The sequence below is a fragment of the Achroia grisella genome, unplaced genomic scaffold, assembly GCF_030625045.1.
Source record: "Achroia grisella isolate CSIRO2021 unplaced genomic scaffold, CSIRO_AGI_Agris_v1 utg512, whole genome shotgun sequence".
NCBI classification, from domain to species: Eukaryota; Metazoa; Arthropoda; class Insecta; order Lepidoptera; family Pyralidae; genus Achroia; species Achroia grisella.
The window spans coordinates 854,596-876,925 of record NW_026712906.1 but is presented as its reverse complement, the minus strand read 5'-3'; the positions used below and the strand labels follow the sequence as shown (position 1 = coordinate 876,925).

The window sequence follows — 22,330 nt, the reverse complement described above, 5'->3', positions numbered from 1 at the left end:
AACTATCAACAACTTTATGACCAAAGAAATTAAGCAATTTTAGAATGAAAAGTTTTATCTGTTTTTATTAGAGATTAATGCAGTAATATTAAATATGAATTTATCGACGCCGAGTTTGAAGTAAAATAGAAATTAAGTCATCTGTAGTTGATTGTCTCTGTCAATTATTTCCACAAAGTACTCTGTAGTATGCCTCAGACTGTGCTGTCAATTCATGTCAATCAAAAATACAAACTATTGCGTGCTTACCCTTTAAAACCGTTTGGAAATTTTATTTTTCTTTAAATTTAAAGGTTATTCCAATTTCATTAAAAAATTCTTATTTTAAATTAGCTTTTTATAGTTTTAATTAATAATCTGTGTCTAATATTTTAATTACAATTCACTCTATATTTTGCAAGGTTAAAAGTGTTGAAGTATCAAGTAAATAAACGTCACATTGTATATTCTTGTATCTTTTTTACTGAAGAGTGGTTTTAATTACTTTAATAATGCCGTAATGCTAATGCCAGCTTAGCAATGGATCCTCCAAGCCCAACAAAAAAAATCAAAAGCCCAATAATAGGGACATTAATGAACGCCAAAACTTCTGTAACGTAAGTAAATTTTCTGTCACTATCAGTACTTATATTCCCTCTTGTATTTTATTAATTTCATTAATTTTAGCTGTACGGTTGTACCAGATGGCCTTTTTGATGCTACAGCGGCAAAAAAACATTTTAGCAAATTTGGTCGCGTTCAAAAGATACGTTTATTCCCAAAGAAACAGATGTGTATTATAGAATATGATCAGCCAATCTCCACAGAACGGGCTTTGCTTAATGCAGGTGCATATGATGGCCACATGTTTGATGTGACACGAACTAAGGCTAGAGTGTAAGTTTTTATTTAATATCTCTAACATATTAAAGTTTTAGAAATCTAAAGCTTTCATTATTAAGCTAGCTTCAAATATTCCAAATTTCATTATTCCTTTTGTATACTGTAATATAAGTTCTCAATCCTGTTCAATTAGGATTATATTGCATTGTGAAAATGATTAAATTAAATTAGGTTAATGAAGGTAGTTTATTTGCTTTTTAATCTGCAGAAGACGTAAAAGTAAGAAGGATGATGACCCTGATTGGTTGCCTGATTCTGATGTGGAAGAGGAATTGGCTGCCATGGGGGGAGCTCCAGTTTACAGAGTCCCTAGACAAAAACGTAAGCATATATTTAATTCTCGAATTCTTATTTGCCTCTCCATTTAATATGTTTTAATTATTTGATTTTATTTTCTTGTAACTGACAGTGTAGTCTGATATTTTAGTGAATTTGGTCTGTTTTATCATATAATTTACTATTATACCTAATGTTTTAATGTGAGTAATGAAAATAATAATTTAAAATAAGTAAAGATAAGATTTCCTTGTACCTACGTAGATATTATATGCTTTATATCTATTACAATAATCAAATAAAGAATTATGGCAGCGATATATAAAGGCATAACACCTTAGACAACCTGAATAATAATGAGATGTTCATATATATACATGTTACATGTAATGAATTGGTTGGTCTTGATTATGATTCTAAAACTAGTACCTCTTGTATTATGAGACTTGCTACCAAACTTGCAAACAAATATTTAGACACAATAACAAAGAAGACTCACTAAATTTTGAATATTGCATTCCAACACTTTACTGAGAAACAATCTAATAAAGTGTAACAAAGTTTAACACAAAATGTGTTAGTGATATCATAATGTTGATATTGTTAATATATACACATACATTATTCTTCTTAACATGAAAGTAATTATAAACACAAATATTGTTTTAGTTATGGAAGTAGAAAGTCAAGTAATAAAACCTAAACGAGCTACTATAAAAATAAACCCAGTACCAGCAAAATTTGCAACTGTAAGAAAGATAATACCAGTTAGAGAAAAACCTCCAGTGTAAGTAAATATTGAATTATTCATATTACATACGAATATTATAAGAAAAGATGAGCATATATCTGTCTCTTGGTTACCTTTTCATGGTTAACAGAACTTAATGAAATTTTACACTAAGATAGGTTATATCAGCTATATTGAGGATGGATATCTGTATGTAGGGAGTTATACAAACATAAGTTTTATCCCAAAAAATATGTGGAACAGGGCGTCAGATCATTTGTATAGATATAATCAATAATTTCTCAGGTATATCAGAACCATTACATTACACTCATCATATAAATTAAAGTTTACTCAAAGTCCTAATTTGATGCAGATTTTTACTGAGTTAAACTTTGTAAAAAGTTGTCTGGATTTTAAGCTGTTTTCTTGAAGGGTGCAATCGCACCCTGTAATTTCACTGTGTAATCAGGCAGTAATATTACAGACTAGGAGGCATAACATAAATCTCATGCTGCATATGTAACATGATAATGTGATGTCTTTAGTTCTGTTTATGTACATGGCAATGGTTACCACCTACCATAATGTGGCCGGGGGATTAAAATGTCACACGTCCATATCTTGTAATTTTACTGTGTCAGTTTCTTTATCACAGTAATTACATTATTTTTTTATGTTAAAAGAAAGTCATACAACTGCACTTACCAAATTTGAGTGTACTTATCAAATGCAAGTGAACCATTCCATTATCAACCCTTTAAATGACTATAACTATTTATGTTATTAGTGATTGTGTGCATACAAAACTAAACTCAAATTTGTGTCTTCAGTACACAGACAGTAGTCAGTGGTGTGGAGTCACCAGTGTTGGTGCCAGCGACACAGACAAGCATGAGCACAATAGATGCAGCGGCTGAGTTGTATCAGCTTCGGTCTAAAATAGCTTCTACTCCTGATGAACAGTGGAGAATATTGGATGCTAGAGACAGGTAAATATAAGGTTTATCTATTTGTAATAGTTAGTAATATTATACAACTTTAATAATTATAATACTATACACATACTGTTTTTAATTACAATTTTACTGTAACAACCAAATTTTAAGGATTCTCTAGATAATTTTCTACATATATACACATAAACGATAATGAAATATTAATGGATTGACTTTAAAAAGAGAATAGTTATAAATAATGATAAAGCCCATTTCATATAGTTTCAATGGATATTCAACTGTAATGCAATAATTAAAAAAAACTACAATACAATACATAAATAACTAAACTGTGCTACAGGAATAAATGCTTTAGAGTTTGAGTAATATAATTAACTTACCCATACTGTTTATTACAGGATTTTAAGAGCATGGGGAGGTGCAGGCTCGCGCGTCAAAGTTGGAGGTGCTACCATTGGAACATGTCCAGATATGTGTCCTGAGAAAGAATTGCTACACAGGCAAGCCGAGCATCAGGTGTGCACAATATAATTTGATGATTGTTCTTGAGGAGTTATCCTGACCTCATGCAGCTATAAATTCTACTACATATACTAGCTGTATGAAAATACAGCTTAAAATGCCACATAAACTGTGTATGGGGGAGGAGATTATTGTTAGTAATGAGGATTAGTGACATTTATTGTAAGGATTTTACCATGTCAGGTCAACCTCCATAAGGCTCTCAGAAACTTTCTCGGTTAATTTCTGATCAAATCCCCATAATGAGCTAATCAATCTGACATCATGCTTATCATGTCAAGCTTTGTTGTTGCACCGCCAGCATATACCTTTAGCACAGGCAGGTGCAACACAGATACTTGCATGAATTTCCTTTAAATCTTGTAAGTGCCTGTATTTCACAACATCTATTCTATATTTCTTAGTATCATACTCAAATTGTTTACAAATAAAATTATTATCACTATAATATTAATAATTATTATAGAAAATATATTTTGACAGAAAATGACTATTCAGTTCAACATTTGAAATAGGTCTATTGAACATTTTTTTTAAATTACTATAATAATTTCTAGATGTGATATAATTGTGCAGGTAATGACCCTAGAGTCGGTGCCTGGCTCTGATGGACAGCTGGAACCACTACGTGCTGTGAAAGAGTACAGCCGAAGTTCCGCCGACCAGGAAATACCAATGTGTTATGAACTGCGACCTGCCCCTGTACTCATGCGCACTTGTGCATACCTGTTGCATGAAGTAGCTGATACCAAACGTCAAGTAACTATACATTTAATTTTTATTATATTCTCATAACTAAAAACATCTGCGATTTTTCGTCAATTATTTCCTCCCGGTTCAATATTTTAAAGTGATTAAGGTAGTTGCCTAAACCCAGTGAATAGGAATGGTATTAATGTAAATAAAATCAACCATTTCCTCCCAGTTCAAATTACTATCAAATCATAGTTAGCAATTGTAACTGGGAGGAAATGTCTATTTTTTTATGTTTCGAATGGTCCTATTTCCCAATCCACCCTCGGAACCACAGCTGACTTTCATTAAGGTTCATAACCTCTTAAAAGTTTAGACGAGGAGGAAATTGGTCACCTACACCTGTTTTTGGTTCGCCGGCCACTATAGTTGTGTAACTATTGTAATGAATATATATAAAAAAATATAATTTTAGGTTACATTGGCTGATTGGTTCCATTTTATGTGGGATCGATTTCGTGGTATTCGAAAAGATATAACACAACAGGCTTTGTGTTGTTCAGGTAAGTGTTCATTCATTATTAAATGACAATTAGATATTTTATTTATTACTCCCGAGGTTGTTGACTTATTTGAAATACTATCATAATAATTATTTAAATATCACTAGTTAATATGTATATAGGACATATGTGTACTCAAAAATTTTCTATTTACAGACTCAATACAGTTAGTAGAAATGTGCGCCCGTTTTCATGCTCATTGTGGGGCTCGCCTCGCTGACTTGGAACACACTCAATTTGACCAAAAGTTGAACACAGATAACCTTACCAAGTGCCTACAAACCCTTAAGCACATGTACACTGACGTTGGACCTGAGCAAAAGCCGAGAGAAGCGGAATTCAGAGGATACATAGCTTTGCTCAATCTCGGAGATGCAAATTTTTGGTGGGAGGTAAGTATTTTCATACAACAAAACAACGAAATATAGGAATATGACAGTATTTCTTAAGCAGAGAAGTGAGTGGCTGCAATGTCATGTTATAATTATATTATACAGTGATTTAATTTTTTAATAATTAATAGAGTGAATTTTACAAATATATAAGATTATAGTAGCTATATGCCCTGTAGCTAGTACTTATCTTGCATGGGTGTACATGTATTATACATATAAACATTCCACTTGAATCAGTCTATATATTGCTAAAACCTGCAATAAAACCATTGCGTAGTATAAAACGGTCTAAGAGAACAGATAGCGGAAGTGATTTTTTTTATACATGTAACGATACAGATTAGATATTCGCAACTAGATTGTAAAAAGTTTTCTGCGTACCTCAGTTTCACAAATATCAGACGCTAAGCAGCTTGCTTTGTAAGGTTTGAAATGGACAGAAATTACAGGATATGAGATATGACAACTTTGTTCTCTAGAATAGCAATATATATGTTTAGATTGATTCCGTTGAGTTTATATGTTCACAATGGTATTACAATTAGACAATGCGCTGCTAATATATTCATGTAATATGTAATATGTAATATTGTAGTTAGTTATTTTTTAAATTTCAATAAATGTTGACAATATTTTTTTTGCTATTTCAGATTAAGCAATTGCCACAAGAAATACAAAAATCTAAAGACATTGTATTTGCAATTAGAATATTCAATGCTTTAGATAACAATAATTATGTAAAGTTTTTCCGTCTTATAAGACTGCAGGCGACATATTTGCAAGCTTGTATTCTTTTACGGTATTTTAACGATGTTCGAGCCCGGGCGCTTGCTAGAATAGTAAAAGCCTATGCACCTAGAGGTGGCTCTCGTTATCCTGCACAAGATTTAATCGACGCACTGGCTTTCGAGTCTGTTGAAAATATGAAATCTTTTATCAATCATTACGGTTTAAGGTTTGCCAAAGATGAGCATGAACTTTCTGTTATTCTGGATAGAAATCAATTCATAGACGACAGCGAACCTTATCCTATATCAAGAGCTATAAATCTTATTGAGTCCAAACGGGAACGTTCAGTTGGCGAGGTAATAGCAGGTGGAATGTTACCACAATTCGAATTTGGTACACACAATCTTCATTCCAGTTTCACTAGCGATGGTAAATTAAAAGAATCTGCCCTAACTGCTGAGGATTATAAATACAACACGGTAAATGATAGCAATAAAGATGTTCAAGTTCTTAAAGCTGAAATTCAGAGACTATCACAAAACTATCGTGGATATTCAGAAAAAGTATCAGAAAAATGTGATAATAGTACTAAACCAGAAATAATACTTAATAATAATATTGGTAGTAAGGATACTACTGATAATGAGGATAATCTATGTAAAAATGTATTTTTATTCAAACCAGCGATTCCAATCGCATCATTAGAAAGTATTGGAAACTCAATAAAGTCAGATATTGTAAGTAGTGATAAAAGTAAATTCGTATTTTCTCCACCTCAAGAGCCCTTACGTCCCAAATTGGATAAAAATTCAAATAAACAGGCATACAATTGGCTCAGTAAACCAGGAACAGATAAAACAGATTCAATCAAATCTGTATTTGGTTCATCTGATTTACAACCTAAAAGAATTGCAAATATATTTACCAGAGGAAAAGATGAATTAATGTTTGCTAAACCTGATAGTACTGTAAAATCTGGAAATATTGGTAATATATTTAATAAACCGGCTGCAGCACAAAAGAATGATATACTTAATCCATCAAATGTATTTGGTAATTTAGGTAAAACAATTTCATCGAATCCGAAAACAAATATTTTTTCAAAACCTTATAACAGTGAAAATAAAACGGATATTGCTTTTAACAAAATGTCACCGGGCAGTTTATTCAAAAGTGCATGTAAACCATTGAATGAAGGCACTGAAAGTAAACCATTGAACGGCGAAGAACCCAAGGCATACTCAATATTTCAAAGCAAAAATAAAGATAATTCTGTTGCAGCTAACATATTTAAATCTGTGAATACATCTACATTGAATAACGTTTACGATTTTAATCAGTATGATGAGTCGCAAAAAATGGAAGAACATCTCAAAGTTGAAGAAAATATTAAAAAAGTGGAAAGGCAATTACAAGAAAAAATTAGAAAAGAAAATGAAGAAAAGATTCAACAAGAAAAGCGAAAAGAAGAGGAACGGAAAAAAGAAGCAGATAGGAAACAGCAGGAAGAAAAACGAAAAAGAGAAGAGGAAATAAAGCAAGAAGAATTAAAGAAAAAACTAGAAGAAGAAAGAAAAGCTTCAATAGAAGCATCAAAGCGTTTGGAAGAAGAAAGAATAAAGAAATTTAAAGAAAAGGTTAATAAAGAATCAATGGACTTAATTGAAGAGCTTCTTGATGAAATTAACGATGAAAGTGTTATAATTTTAATTAAAGAAGAACTTGATAAAATGAAACACTTGAAGTCACAAGCAAACATAGTAACAGAGGAAATAATCAATGAGTTGTGTAACGAAGTTTGCCTATCAGAAATGACTGCTGAAAAATTCCGAACAGATAAAGTAATGAGGAAATGGTACAATATATGGAGGACACGAATTGTTAGGAATATAAAAAGAAGGCATTTACTTGAAGACACGCCAGTATGGTTGGTTGAAAATACACCTCATGAAATGGCATCCCATTTGAGACGTAGTGTTGAAAATGCTACTCTGAAATATATGAATGCAATTCATAGGGGATACAGATTTTGTGGTGAACTTAATGTACCACCAGTACCTGAGTCATATAACATAATGGAAATAATTAAATCTCCTTTATTAAAGCGGATGAAACAAATTAGCTATCCATATGATAAATGTTTTTTCTGGAAAGTTACGATCATAACACCAACACCCAACAAGTGGTTGTGTAGAAAAATTGATATCGATAAATTTGTACTGGACGCTTTTAGCGATAAAATGAATCATGAAATTTCCGATACTTTAATACATGTTAAGAAACAGTCATGGAATAATTTAATGGATTTTGCTATATCAGTTAGTTTAATAAATAACGAGAGATATCATTGTAGTGAAGGCATAGAAGGCACTAATGGTTTATTATTTTACTTTTCTGAATCGGAAACTAGATTTTCAGAAATAATACAAGAGACATTAAAACATAAATATCCATATCAAGTGATTCCTGTTACCGTAATATTGCCAAAAGTGAACGACGAATTTCATAAAGCTATAGAAGATTTACTTACGAGCTACCAAAATAGCAGAGTCATATCGGCATTCAAAATTTATATAGTTGATAACCAAAATGTTTTTGAATCTATAAATGTTTGTACTAAAAGTTCTTTAAAATGGATGGCAAAGAAATGTCCACAAAATCCCATGATCGAGATTGACTTTCTTAAATCCATATGTGAAAGATATCTTGGAAATGAACTGTGGTATAGATTAAAATCGGAAAGCGATAGTCGCATGACTATTGTGTTGAAAGATTTACAAAGGCTCATTGAATGTTACAATGTTGCTGTAGACAAATTAACAGATGTTATTACCAATGAAGACTTATTTAATTATCCTTCATTCCCTTTGGAATTTAAAAAGTACTTGGAAGGTCCTCTGCCTTATCCGAAATCTTATGAATTCATCCCAAGCAATGCAAAAACTGCAGAAAATGTATCGACAATTAGAGATTTTATGAAACAACTAAAATTGCCACTTCCGAACTCAGGATTTAATCCTTTAAATGTACCAAATATGCAACAGCAAATTAGAAAATATTGCAATCAAATCGGCTGCTTTGAAAATCCTGAACAAGTTGTATGTAAAGTTGTTGCAGTTTTGCCAAATGAATTTTCAGATTTGAGTATGCCTAGGGAAGAGTTTAGTCAATATTTTTCCCACTACGAACTGGTAGACATTTTAAATGTGATAGTATATGAAAAAATAAATAGATTAAATAAGTTTTGCAACACATTTGCAGTTTATGAAAAGTCAGTATTAGAAGAGTATCGCAATATTCATTGGTTGTATGAAATTGGTGTTTTAAGTAAAATGAAACATAAGGCTATTGACTATGAAGATGACTTAGATTTCTTTATCGAATCAAAACGGCGTAAAATAGCTTTAGATTCGATGGAGTATCTAAAGTTGGAAGATAAAGATGCCACATTGGTTGAGGAAAATATAAAAATAAACGAAGAAAATATAATGAAATATAATAATTGTGAAGACGCTGTCAAACAGTTAGAAAGGCGCATTGAAGAAGAGAAAAAGAAATCTATGGAATTAGAAAATCTGTTAACAATTGCGCTTGCCCAAGTGTAGTGAGATATTTTTTTATGTATATTTGATAACTTCAATAATTTCATATGGAATAATAATAAATTAAGAATTTTGTACTTATTAAATATTTTTATGAAAACTAGTTATTTGTCAATCATCAACTTTCTCCATCATTTCGATAATTTAACGAGGAATAGTTTCATCTACCTATCTTTAAAGCGCAGAATTAGACAAGAACTGGGATGGTTTCTCTGTTATATTTAATTTGGTTTCAATCCAAACTAACAATTAATAAATACGGCCCCGGCCCGTATATACTCTATATAATACACAAATCTCCTTGAGTTTTATTGACATTAATGCAACAAGCTTATTTGCTTTATTACAGTATTATATCAACCAATTTTTAATATTGTAGTTTGAATATATTGGGAGGCCAGAGTAGCCCGCGAGTCTTGACACGGCTAAAAGACACTCAAGTGATAGCGGATTATTTCAGAATATAATTCTGCAACTCACCATATCTATTTTATGTCGCGTCTCCATAGTAAATATATAATCTATGTATCTCGCATTATATATTTTTTTTGTAAGTAAGGAATTACAGAAATAGATGCAGTAGATATATAAACTATACATTTACTTCTATATTTGAACAATTATTAGTACATATAATATGGTACATGTATTGTATATTTATATATATATTAAGTTATATTTATAAATTCTACTATTAATTTCCACACAATGTGCATTGTTAATTAAATTAATAAATAAATTATCACCAGTCATTCATATAGCAAAAGGTACCTGTTGTTTTTTTATAAAGGTAGTTATTATATCAGATGTAGAATTATAGAAATAAAATTGCAAGTAGTATTGTATTAATTTTAAATGATTTAACAATATAAAACAAGATTTATTCTGATATAAAAACAATACTCTTATGTCATAATTTGTCAACAGTCTCTTCAGGCTCTACAACATTCAAGCATGCATCCACAAATTCAGTAAATATTGGTTCTTGCATATATTTTTGAATTAATTCATCTGGATGGGGTGATTTATCCAGTAGTTCTAATATTGTTCTAACATGTGGATTTTCTAAACATTTTTTTAATTCTGTAGACTCTTCTGGAAAAAAATCACAGTATTATTAATATTCATAATATTATTTATTAGTCTATACCCATGTTTCCCAAGTATGGTGATTAAAATTAGGTACAATATTTTGTATTGTGCCTAATCTTAATCTGTACAGTACACCTTTGCAGAACATCTTTAATATGATAATCTTAAATCTGTTTTTATTATCATAACTCTATAATGGTGAACCGTACCTTAGGTCATTTTATGAAATTGTATCCACTATTTTCACATCAAATAAAGATGAGTAAGGTAACAAAGAATAAATAAATTAGTACTCGAAATAAAACCGCATACCAATCCTGACCCTAGTCATCCTCATAATAAAAGGTTAAATCCTGCTGTTATGATACATTCATTCAAGGTCTAGCTGTTGGATTGGTACAAACAAACCATATATGTGTCTGCTTTACCAAGATAATATAAATAAATAGTATAAAAGTAAATTTAGTGGATTTGTTACCATATTTTTTTTATATCCTTAACTAATACTTACTCAACAGTTCTAATTTTTCTGGTGGAACAGTATCCTCTGTAGGAAATTCATAATTTATGCTTGTTTCTTTAAGAGCATTAACTTCAGGTTTAGATGGAGCTGAACAAGGTCTTTCTTTATGTTCTTTGCAACACAATACTGAGCAACTACAATAACATACATAAAATATAAGTTAATAACATCAAATACATTATTAAATACTAAGATAAAGTAATATATCTTGGGTTTTTCTTGATATGCATAAAAATAAGTGTTTAATTTGTATAAGTACTTACATAAGGATACCAAAACCTAAAAACTGAAAGTGGAAAATGTTCTAGCATCTACTACTCTATTCTTTGAATATTTAAATAGTCAAATAATAGAATTGCTAGTATATTATATATATAAAATAATAATTAATTTAAACTCAGATACGTATTAAGTAAGCTAAGCAATTAATTGATACTTATGTATAATATGGGCCTAATAATTTCACTTACTAAGGTTGGAGACATGTGGGACATTTGTATTTAGGAATTCCTCCGCATTGTATGCAACTATTCATTATTGCATAGAAATTTATTTCTGCAGTAATTACTTAAAATATCAAATAATGAGAAAAAATTATTATAATGTTGAAATAAACTAAAAAAATATTGAAATAAAAGAAGATTGGGAATAAACAAAACAAATCAGATCGAGATCAGAAATTTGATGGATAAACATGTCATACGACATGACATTGACAACTTGGTAACCCGTCATGGTAACACTGGTAGTGTTCCCACTTGTACGTGATTCCTAGTAAAGATAAGAAATATTTGCTCTTCCAACTCCTTTGGTAGGAAATTATCATATTTTTAAGATTTTCACTTATACTGATATTAAATAAATAATTTTATACGTTTTTAATTGCATTAAAATTTTATATTATTTGTCAAGTTTTGGGTTAGGCTTGGCAAGTAGTTATTTTTCCTACATATTATTAGTAAGGTAGTAGGGGTCGGCGTAATATTTTTTTCGCTTCCATTCATCCCTGTTCGCAGTCCTCGCGTTATTTACTTCCTTTCTTACCATATCATCTTTCACACTGTCCATCCATATCTTTTTCGGCCTTCCTCTGCCCGTATAACCATCCACATTCATATGTAACACCTTTCTTAAAATATTATCCTCATTCCTACACATTACATGTCCATACCATACATTATTAGTAAGTTAATCTGGTCTTAAAACAATAAAATTATTCGTGTTACGACGCGACTCGAAGATCGTGGACTAGTGATGGATCGTCGCCGATTTTACAATTACAACTAGTTTAAAAAAGTCATATTTTCGAGTAGTTTACAACGTCGTCGAAAATACTATTTCTTAACTTATATGAGGATATTTCCTCACATAAGTGAAGAAATAGTCTTTCGATAAACGATATTTACGATAACGTAAACGTAGATGAACGAAAATATCGTTTATCAATTGACAATGTCGAAGCAACAGCCTCGATCGGCTCATTAGATGAGACGAGACGATCGGTATGCAACGCAACGAATTCATTAACAAGTTGACGAATAAACTAGTTTATCTGTGAACTATAGTTTAATTAATCAAGCACAAAATACAATTTAATGAAACGGTGCGTTCATTCTACGCCCACCTCTATCGTGGACGGTATAGTTTGAAAGGAGTTTCTTTCTACGCACACTCAAATTGTGGAATGAACTATCTGCTTCTAGAGTCTACAGAATGGGTTTTTTATATCAAGATTTATTATTACGGGTCAATAACACGAAGAAGATACTAGTATAATGGTTCAGGTCAGGCATATAGGTTGCGGTAACTGATTAATTTCAGATAGGCCATCTGCTTAATTGCCACTGTGCTCTATAAATCTTAAGTATATTTTATACTTAATTAGTGATAATTTAATGAATAAATGTGGCCTGATGCTTCTCCCTGCACTATATAATATTTAGCAAGGTATTAGGTAGCAATAAAACTTATAGTTTGTTTTTGTCAATATTTTATTATAAGTTTTTATAATAAGCTTAAATAGGTATGTCTCATACGTCTCGCGATGTACTTAATTTTATCATAGATGCACACACTATATTTACAAGGCAAGTACCTAGTTACCATTTGTTTGTTTATGTATGGAGGCATAATTTCTGGATTGCATGGGTGAATTCATGCATGTATATGAATATACACTGCAAACAAATTACATACAAGAAGCTGTACTTAACAAATTTATGCGGGTAGAGCAATTGGAAGTTTTTAATTATGAATTGTATCCTTAAATCTAGTAACATTAATTTATTTTTGTCGCACAACGCACTCAAATCTAATATCTTGTTCAGAATATTATTTACAACAATGGTTTCATACATTTTCATTTCTTTACACATTATTTTAATAGTACACATTTAAATCATTTTGAAGAGAAGAATATCGTTCTTAATTAATAAAACTGACATCTGTTGTACATTATTTAAGTTTCGTCGTCATTTGTATTAATAAAATAACATTTATACACAAATCGTACCTACGCTTATTTCTAAACTGCATTAACTCAAACATTGTAAATTGTGGGAGATTTACCTCAATATTTTTAACGTTAAAGTCATAATTTTAAATTAGAGGTATGGTGAGCAGACCTAAATTCTCTATAGGAAATAAAATAAGATTAATGGTTTTTTAGGTGTAGGTATATTCCTAATTTAAAATATTTGATTTGAATTTAATTATGTTTATAGACCAACATATATAAATAAATACCCTGTATTTTTTAATGTGATACTATCTACAATGCTTGGTTAGGTTATTCATTCATTCATAATTTAAGAGCCATGCTCTTATCGGTGGATTTTTAACGATTTTTTACGATCTATCATTTTTTAAATGTTGATACCATGCGACTCCTACTTTGCTTAATTTCCTTGACATGAACTGTGTCTTGGTGTTCCTCTTACCTACCCTCTTTTTTTTAATAATTATATTCATTAAATTGTCGTGCCGTATCAAGTGTCCCAACAGTTAGGTTAGATTAGAGATTAAATCAAATTCTATTGAAACACAACAAAACATAGGCAGTGTATTATACAAATTAATTAGGACGATTTCTTTTCTGCGGGTCATAATATGATACCCGCGGAAAAAAAGCACATTTAACATTAACAATTAGCAGCAGGCTATAACGGGTCCATTGCCATCTATTTGTTAATATCTAACTTCTATATGTTGTAATGTTAGATTTGTGTTTAAGTTAGAATTCAAGATATGATAGATATAATTTATTCTAAACTTAATCAAAATTTGATTACTTATAATACAAAACAATAATGGCATCATTCTTTTTTACTCTTATACTTACTTACTTATACTTATACTTAATAAACGTAATAACTATTATGTCGCCTCGACTTGTAAGAAAGATGGAAAGAAGAAAGGAATAAATTATATTTTTGGGATATCTAAAATTGTACATTGTAATGAACTAAAAAAATATATTTCTTTGTTAGATTTTCAAAGCAGGAACATAAGTTCAGATGGAAAAGGCAGTTTTATCGCAAAATAGAGTAATACAACAATAAAGACTTGGATACAACATTTGACCATTCGGCCTCTAGTCATTATCAATAAAGTAAGTATATAACGTACGCACATAATTAGAATTTCTTAAATGTAAAGGTAGGTACTATTAAAACCTGTAAATAATAATATTAATACTAATAAAATTAATTCAGTATACTCAACTCGAGAGCAATTATCGTATTCTATATATTGAGTTATGATATGACAGACTACATCCATCGTTTCAATACAGAGGTAGACTTAGCAAAGTCGTCTGCATGGGTTCCTCTGTCTCACATAATTACTGAGCTTGTATTGTAAGTTATACTTCGGTTGAAAGGTGAGGTATGGCAGTAAAATTACAAGGTACAGAGGTATAACATTCCTTTGGAATGTCAACGCATGAGGAATACCTCGGCTATTACATGATGTCATGATGTCCATGACTTTGTACATGATATATACATGGTAGGTCAATGGTTGTCATTTACTATCAGTTAGGCTCTCACCATTAATAAATTATATAAAAATACTGGTAGATTGTTAAAACGTCGACAATGTATGTTACAGTTAATGTCTAATTATGTTATATAGGACTAAGAGGAGTTCACGAAGTGTGACAAACGTTTAGCGTTATACAGACAATAATTCATTCTAAAGATACAACAGTAAGAAAATTATATACACAATAAATAGGAAGATCAGTAATAAACTGTTTAAAAATATTTTCAACACACTTGCTCGTAAAGTGGATCTTGTTTTAGATATATAAAGCAGCTCATAAAGTATGCTTTTTTTTTATCAAATTTTGATGTGACCGCCGCGCCGCGTGGCGCCAGCCGTTAGGTAGAGCTTCAGGTTGAGTTTATTTAAAATCAAGTGTGTTGAAAAACTTCCAAATTATGGACGTATTTAACACACTCGGCTCTATTACACCCTCTTCTACGTCTCGAGCTAAATTTCCGCCTCGTGTGTCATACCCATCATAACGCACTTATATAGTAATATCCTATTATATTAACACCGATTAAAAAAAGAGGTGCAGCGGGCATATTATGAACTCTTATTCCCAGGCAGGATACGGCTTAAACTGAACTGCCTGGCGATTTCGTACAAACGCTATTACATTGTGTGCGCTGTAGCATGGTGCGGGTGACCATTACTAATTTTACTTTTACAATTGTTACATTTACGTTAATACAGTTATCAATGATTTAATATATTACGAATGTGGTACAGCTGAAATACTAAATCATAATTTGTAAATCGCGGCATCTTTTAACAGTGAAATGAAACGATAATGAAACTGTCACCCACACCATGCTACAGCGCACATGGTATAGTCAGCCAGTCAGCGGTCACGTGACAGGTGAACGTCTTCTGCCCATATACTATAACTAATTAGCTGCCCATATAATACCAATGGCTGGTTACAGGTCGTCGTGGTGTATGGGCGTGTTGTCACTTATGTAGAGTTGTGGCCTAGGAGGCGCTGCGCCCGCGTCTGCGGCGGCCACCGCGTGGTACCGAGCGCGCAGGTGGTGCGCCGCCGCCTTTGGTTGTCGCGACCGCGTAAATATACCCTTTTTGTTGCCACCCGCTCTTATTATACCTACGATTTATATACATACATATATTTTCTGACAATTTACACGGTATATCCCAAGCTAAGCACAGAAAAGTTATGCCGAATTTATACATATTTTTTAGGGGGGACGGGAATTGTTAGTTGATCACCAGGATGGGCTATCTGACCTGACCTCATGCTCATCCTATCATCCTCTCCCCCAGCTAGCATTAACCATTAGCGCAGGCGGGTGAACATTATCATCCACTAAATATTATACATATATATGTATATATATTGGGGGATTTCCACTTTAGTCCCAAGCTAAGCAGAGCTTGTGTTATGGGTATTAAATAACTGATAGATACAATTAAAAAAAACTTGAAAATACGTACATAATATGCATAGAAAACACACAGACCAATACAAACAATAATATCTACTGATGAATACAAATATTTGAACCATGCGAGGACTCGAACCCGCGAACATCAGAAGGAAAGCGGTATGTACATATTTTATTTGGCTGTGTCACCATGTACGAGTATATCTATCATAACTCCATATGGATCTTAACAAATTTTGCTTTTATTAAACCACAGATTATAATCTGTTTAAATCAGTGAAGCTATTATTAACAATGTACAATTACGTAGACTTTATATGAAGGTTGTAAAATCAATAGGTTTACAATTTTTTATAAATTCTTTCCGATTTGCAATTATAAGGTAACTGTAGCACACATGCTATCAGGTGGCCGTTAGCTTATTTGCCATTCAAAATAAATAAACAAAATATCTCACAGTTAGATATACAAAATTAGTGCACGGTTCAGTTAACTACATTACTCAATAAAGCGTCTGGCAAGATGATAGGTAGATATAATAATATATAATTGATAATAAACTTAGTTCAAGAGCTACGTACTAACCTTGTTTAGTTTTGAAGTCAGCAAAATTCCATATAAACTCGCCAACGAAAAAACCGCTCTGGCGTAATTTGTCGAAGGCCTTGAAATGTTCTGACATGAGTGCCACCTGGTAGTCTTCTGACCATACGAATGTCGGCAACTATGAGTTGTAAATTAATTATTATGTAAATATATTAAGTAATAAATCAATTAAAATATTCTGCGGGGGTAGGAGTCAGTTTGCCCATCAAGTTTATAATCAGTAGAATTTTTCGTAACCAGGTTAGATCAGTCTGATGCTATGAAATGAGGATTTAAAGTACATTGCCAGTAGATATATTTCAGTTTGAAGGGTCGGTATGATGATGATATAGTGATGGTCCGTCTGATCCCCCTTACAATTCCAACAGTGATCAAAATAACGAACTGATTTATATTATAAAAATAATATCATTAAAAAAATACATATCATTAGAAAAAGTGTAATAATATCATTAGAAGTTAAAGTGTACTCACAAAGTGCATCCCAGCAATGGTGTCAGCACCATACTCTGACATGAGTACAGAGCGGTTGTATTTGCGGTGCCACTGCAGGGCCTCTCGTGCCACGTTGTCGGCCACGTGCTGAAGCTCACCAGTTTCTTGGTACCAACCGTTGTACCGGTTGAAGCTGATCACGTCCAAATGTTTACCCTGAAATACAAATAATAATAATAATAATAATAATCAACATTTCACCCAGCGCCATCTAGTCCCAAACTAGTAAAAGTGGAAAAGCTCTAAAAGTAGAGCTTGTATTACAAAAATACACCTTTGTTTATTGGACTTTGCCAGTGTGATGTTCCTTATTGTTTTGAGTGTGGTACACGTGCTGACACCAAACATTCCAATTTTCTTACTATCTAGTCGATCGCCAATTACAGCAAAAATTCTAAGTCATAAAGCTTGAAAGTTTTAGGGAACAAAATGTCTTGTCATATTGGTCAAATAAATAAAGTTGGGCTGTGAAATGGTGAAGCGTTTATGCAGCTTGCTTTGTTAACTTGTGTTAAGTTGAAGGATCAGAAAAGGTAGTGTAATTACGGGATATGGAGGTTCAACATCTTAGTCCTTAGGAAGGACACGCTTACAGGTGGGTTTGTTATTGAAATTATAGAAAATACATATTTTATTCTAGTCGCCACTGACAACATATTAAGGAAAATAAGTGGCAACAAATTAAAGAATATTTTAAGAGTTATAAATTTTATTGTTGTCTTATTTTTCCTACGTAACTTACCGCAATATCCTTGGGGTTAGCTAATGCATAGGTGACCGGTCTGGACACATCCATAGTTTTGACATGCGCCACCACTTTTCTGGAAGCATTATGATATTCTATAACAATACGTCCTTATATCAGACAATTTTGCTGTCTGTACTTAGATATATGGGGTTTCTTAGCTGGGGTAGTTAGAAGCATTGTCAACTGTCGATGCCGTGGTGAATACAATACTTGAATGCCACATTTCGCTAAACAAGATAAATCTAACGGAGCAGGTAGCACAATCTACCGCCGGTGCCTCGGATGGTTTTTAATTTGTTATCGGAATTTCCATTACTGGAGAGTTACTAAAATATGTTATGTTACAATCAATGAAAGTTGGTACAATTCTTTCTTTAGTGAGTACCTGCACACAATATCGGTACAATATAAAGAGGTCAAGTAATACAATAGCTGCTGTACGCAAACTACTGATATGAATAATACCTACACGGTACACAAACAATCAACTTTTACTATTTCAAAATATACAGTTACTTAGAAAGTGAAAATATTGTAAACACCATAAGTTTACATTGTCATTGTAAATGCTAAGGTTTTAAGAGTAATTTCCTTAAATGATTATCTACGCAAATACAATAAATTATCTATCTTTTCGTTTCCGCGACAATTGACTGAGACGCGACTTTGAATGTAACACGAGTTTGTGCGCACTGTGGCGAATGCATCACCCTAAAAACGAGGTTTGTCAACCTTAAAAACTTCGTATGATTAAATTATTTAAAAAGTAAAGTCTTAGATAGAATCTCGAATTTTCCATTTTAACTTCCGTTAGAATCTCGTACAAACTCATACGAGGATGAAAATGTCTTCGTACCGAAGTAAAAAAGTTGTACGAGATTTATTGTATTTGTATGAGGATCCTCGTACTGTTGGCATCCCTACTGAATACACTTCCTCATTAAGATATGTCTGTGTATGTATGTTATGTAGACTTCCATTGTGACATCTGGCTTTAATTGTAAAAATATCCAGAATGTTCATTAGCAGTGCGCAAGAAAGATTATTATCATCTCATCATATTAGAAAATCTTACTAAGTATCTAGGCTTTTTTAATTACAGTAAGCACAAATAAAAGCGAGTACATACTCTCTATGTTAATATATGGATATATTTGCAAAAATGTAATGTTAGTCAAATGTCATATTTGAAAGTAAATAAATAGGAAAGAAAGGGTATAAATATTTATAAACATCCTGGTCATAATGTAACAACAAGGGTTTGAATGGTTTTTACTTGAAATATTCATCGCAGTTAGGCCTGTCGCTCACCGGCTCGTTGGCGATGGACCACATGATCACGCTGGGATGATTCTTATCTCTTCTGATCAACTCTGTTAGCGACTGCTTGTGTTTTTCCAGTAGAGAGTCAGAATAGTTTCTGGAAATTAAATGCATATCATGTAACAGGTGTAACAGAATATATTTTAAAAGACTTCAATAAGGTAGGAGGTCTATGGTTGATCGCTAGGTATAGTTATATTGGTTAATTGTGGATTAACTTTCAAAATTCTTTATTCATTTGTAAGGGTATATTATATACTCTCAAGCTATACGCATCATATTTTGTTTTGGTGACAATGAACAATTTGGTGACAACAAACAATGTGATGGATCGGATGAATAACTGAAGATTCGAGGTTCCGGGAAAGCAGGTGCATACTGTTGCTGGCAACTTGTCTACCATTCTTTTTATAAACTTTGTATTTTTGATATCTTTGTTTTTATAATGCACTTTTGACTTGTTACTTCTTCGCTGTGAGCCCTTTTGGGAAATACAGACATTTATTACTATTATTATGATTTTTAATAACATAGTCGTTGTGTTCCCGCTCCAGTACACATAGTATGAGAAATTTATAGATGAATGACATTCTTTAATTAAAATCTAATAATTTTATATATTTTTAAAGAGATTTCACAACTCTTAATACAACGTCCCACCTCTGACAATTTTCACGACTATTTTCTCTACTAAGCAGCTTGTTTCGTAAGTTGTGTTTTGTTTAAAAGACTCCAAACTAAATACAGCTTACGAAACGCAAGCTGCTCTTTACATGATGACGTGATACCTGTAGTGCTGTAGATGTATATAACCGATATTTACCTTATCATTTAATGAACTTTTTGGCACTTCCATGTAATTTTTTTTTCTTATAATTATACCGTAAATATAGTAGGTATATTTTTTATTCTTTATATCTGATACGCTTGGTGACGACCATTTGAATTTATAACCGTGACCTCTGATCACGTCTTCGTTCTAGTCACGACTGTATTAAATTAAACATAATATTTATTGTAGTTACAGTGCGGTTTCCGTAGAACTAAGTAAAATCAATGGTACCAGTCTTTCGAATAAAATTCAATCTTTTTAATTATTTAGGCCAATTATCTTGAATAATTCTTAGTTTTTATATAATGTTGTAACTAATCCTGAATAATGTTTAGATTATATATGTGTATATAAATATTTAAGTTTGTTATTGTCAAATCTTATTAGTTTGTAATCTTGTTATTTTCAATTTTTATGTTTACTTGTTAGTTGTAGTTTAGAACTTAACTTAATAAGTTATCGTCGTCGTCGATCTCATATTGTATTATTTTACTGATAAAGGCTATAACAGAATAGCAGAGAGGGTGGACTCACTGTCCTCACTGAGTTATAGACCGTTTTGTCTCATACATTAGTTTCAAATTATATTATTGCATGGGCATCAGTTGTATTAGTTTTTGTTTGAGACAAATAAAGATTATTATTATTTTATAAATAAGAGACATACGTATAAATAACTTAATAAGCTTTTTGTTTAACTGCAAAGATCTTATTAAAATCCAAATAACATCTAACTAAATTTGAAAGTACTTTTGACCAATGAAAAAAAAGAACACAATGACCCAAATAAAGAAAAAATATTTAATAATCTAACACAAGAAAACTAAAAGAAGAAAAAAGAAAAAGCTATTTATATATTCGAACTCATAAAATTCACACTTTTTTTTAATATCAGTACCGATGTACCTGAAGTGGACCATGTTATATCAGCATCGAAAGTGATAGCGTGCGATGGTCCGCTGAGGACGATAAGTGATGTCTCACTTTCTGAACTGACATCGAACTATAGCTGTAAGTAACTATACGACAAGTGTTGATGGTCATTTAGAAAGCGACAGTAGCTTCTTTTCTTAGAAACAGAAAAGGTAGGCTTGTTCCATTGAATTAAGCATTGCCCTTAGATACGAATAAACGAACGAATTTCTCTTACAGAAAATACACATACAAACATTATTACGTACCAAAAGATAAAGAAACATAAGATGATCTAACGACTAGAATTTCAGAGTTTATGAAACTACCATTGTTTTTCAACTGTTAATATCATCTAAGATTTAGTTAGCGATAGAAATGATACACAAATTACTGTTAAAATTTATGACTTCTGGGATCTATGTATAAATAAGAGTATCCACTATGCCACGACTCTCTTATATTAAAGACAACTTCGGTTGTCTAGCGATTTATTATTAATATATAGGGGTGGTAAATTTTTGAAAGTTGAAGAAGAAAAAGGAAAAATAATGCTAGTAGTGAAAATCTAGTTGGTATGTTAAATTTGAGATGACAGACAGTAGGCAGAAGTTTTTTGTTCCTATTTTTTGGAGATAGATAGAGATGTAGGAGAACAAAGATACTACATACGTAGTATCTTTGTTGTTTTGATAGAATTATTTTGCAACGTTGATACTACTATTTCAAACTGTAAAAAAATATTACGAATGATATACTTACATGGCGTTAACACTAGGGCACTCGTCGATAACCATGATTCCGTGTTCGTCTGCCAACTGATAGATCTCCTCCGCGTACGGATAGTGTGAGGTACGGAACGAATTCCCGCCCACCCATTTGATCAGGTTAATATTTTTCACCCACAAAACTGGATCCCAGCCTTTGCCCCGGAACTGAGGATATGATTATAGAACCAATTATTTATATACCAGTCAGTCGACCCGTTGCCTGTA

At 31.9% G+C, this 22,330-nt stretch overlaps 3 protein-coding genes across 6 annotated transcripts in view; 1 reads left to right on the top strand and 2 right to left on the bottom strand.

Annotated features, from left to right (window-relative positions):
• Nucleotides 1-228: 228 nt before the first annotated feature.
• Nucleotides 229-9,355, top strand: LOC131846813 (uncharacterized). Of its 3 annotated transcripts, XM_059196222.1 has the most exons (11): nt 229-293; nt 402-596; nt 667-876; nt 1,091-1,203; nt 1,828-1,945; nt 2,722-2,880; nt 3,246-3,363; nt 3,946-4,128; nt 4,538-4,625; nt 4,782-5,017; nt 5,671-9,355. In XM_059196222.1, the coding sequence occupies exons 2-11, from the start codon at nt 520-522 to the stop codon at nt 9,352-9,354; spliced, it is 4,986 nt and encodes a 1,661-aa protein (XP_059052205.1). In that variant the 5' UTR covers nt 229-293; nt 402-519; the 3' UTR covers nt 9,355. The 3 variants fall into 3 exon arrangements, with proteins under 3 accessions (XP_059052205.1, XP_059052204.1, XP_059052206.1); XM_059196221.1 differs by having other exon boundaries at nt 238-596; XM_059196223.1 differs by lacking the exon at nt 229-293 and having other exon boundaries at nt 543-596; nt 684-876.
• An 872-nt stretch (nt 9,356-10,227) lies between these two features.
• On the bottom strand, nt 10,228-11,660 carry LOC131846819 (zinc finger HIT domain-containing protein 3). 2 transcript variants are annotated; one of them, XM_059196231.1, is made up of 3 exons: nt 11,437-11,660; nt 10,955-11,100; nt 10,228-10,443 (listed from the first exon to the last, which is right to left on the bottom strand). In XM_059196231.1, exons 1-3 carry the CDS (start codon nt 11,499-11,501, stop codon nt 10,262-10,264), a joined length of 393 nt encoding a protein of 130 aa, XP_059052214.1. In that variant the 5' UTR covers nt 11,502-11,660; the 3' UTR covers nt 10,228-10,261. The 2 variants fall into 2 exon arrangements, with proteins under 2 accessions (XP_059052214.1, XP_059052213.1); XM_059196230.1 differs by having other exon boundaries at nt 10,228-10,446; nt 11,437-11,656.
• Nucleotides 11,661-15,787: 4,127 nt separating this feature from the next.
• The window catches only part of LOC131846679 (beta-glucuronidase), a 34,807-nt gene continuing 28,264 nt past the window's right edge, over nt 15,788-22,330 (bottom strand). Inside the window, exons 8-13 of the mRNA XM_059196021.1 lie at nt 22,098-22,270; nt 19,545-19,688; nt 18,263-18,341; nt 17,500-17,676; nt 17,005-17,143; nt 15,788-16,118 (exon numbers count right to left, since the gene is read on the bottom strand). Coding sequence (XP_059052004.1) covers nt 15,937-16,118; nt 17,005-17,143; nt 17,500-17,676; nt 18,263-18,341; nt 19,545-19,688; nt 22,098-22,270 — 894 coding nt within the window. The 3' untranslated portion in view covers nt 15,788-15,936. The remainder of the gene's footprint in view (nt 16,119-17,004; nt 17,144-17,499; nt 17,677-18,262; nt 18,342-19,544; nt 19,689-22,097; nt 22,271-22,330) is intronic.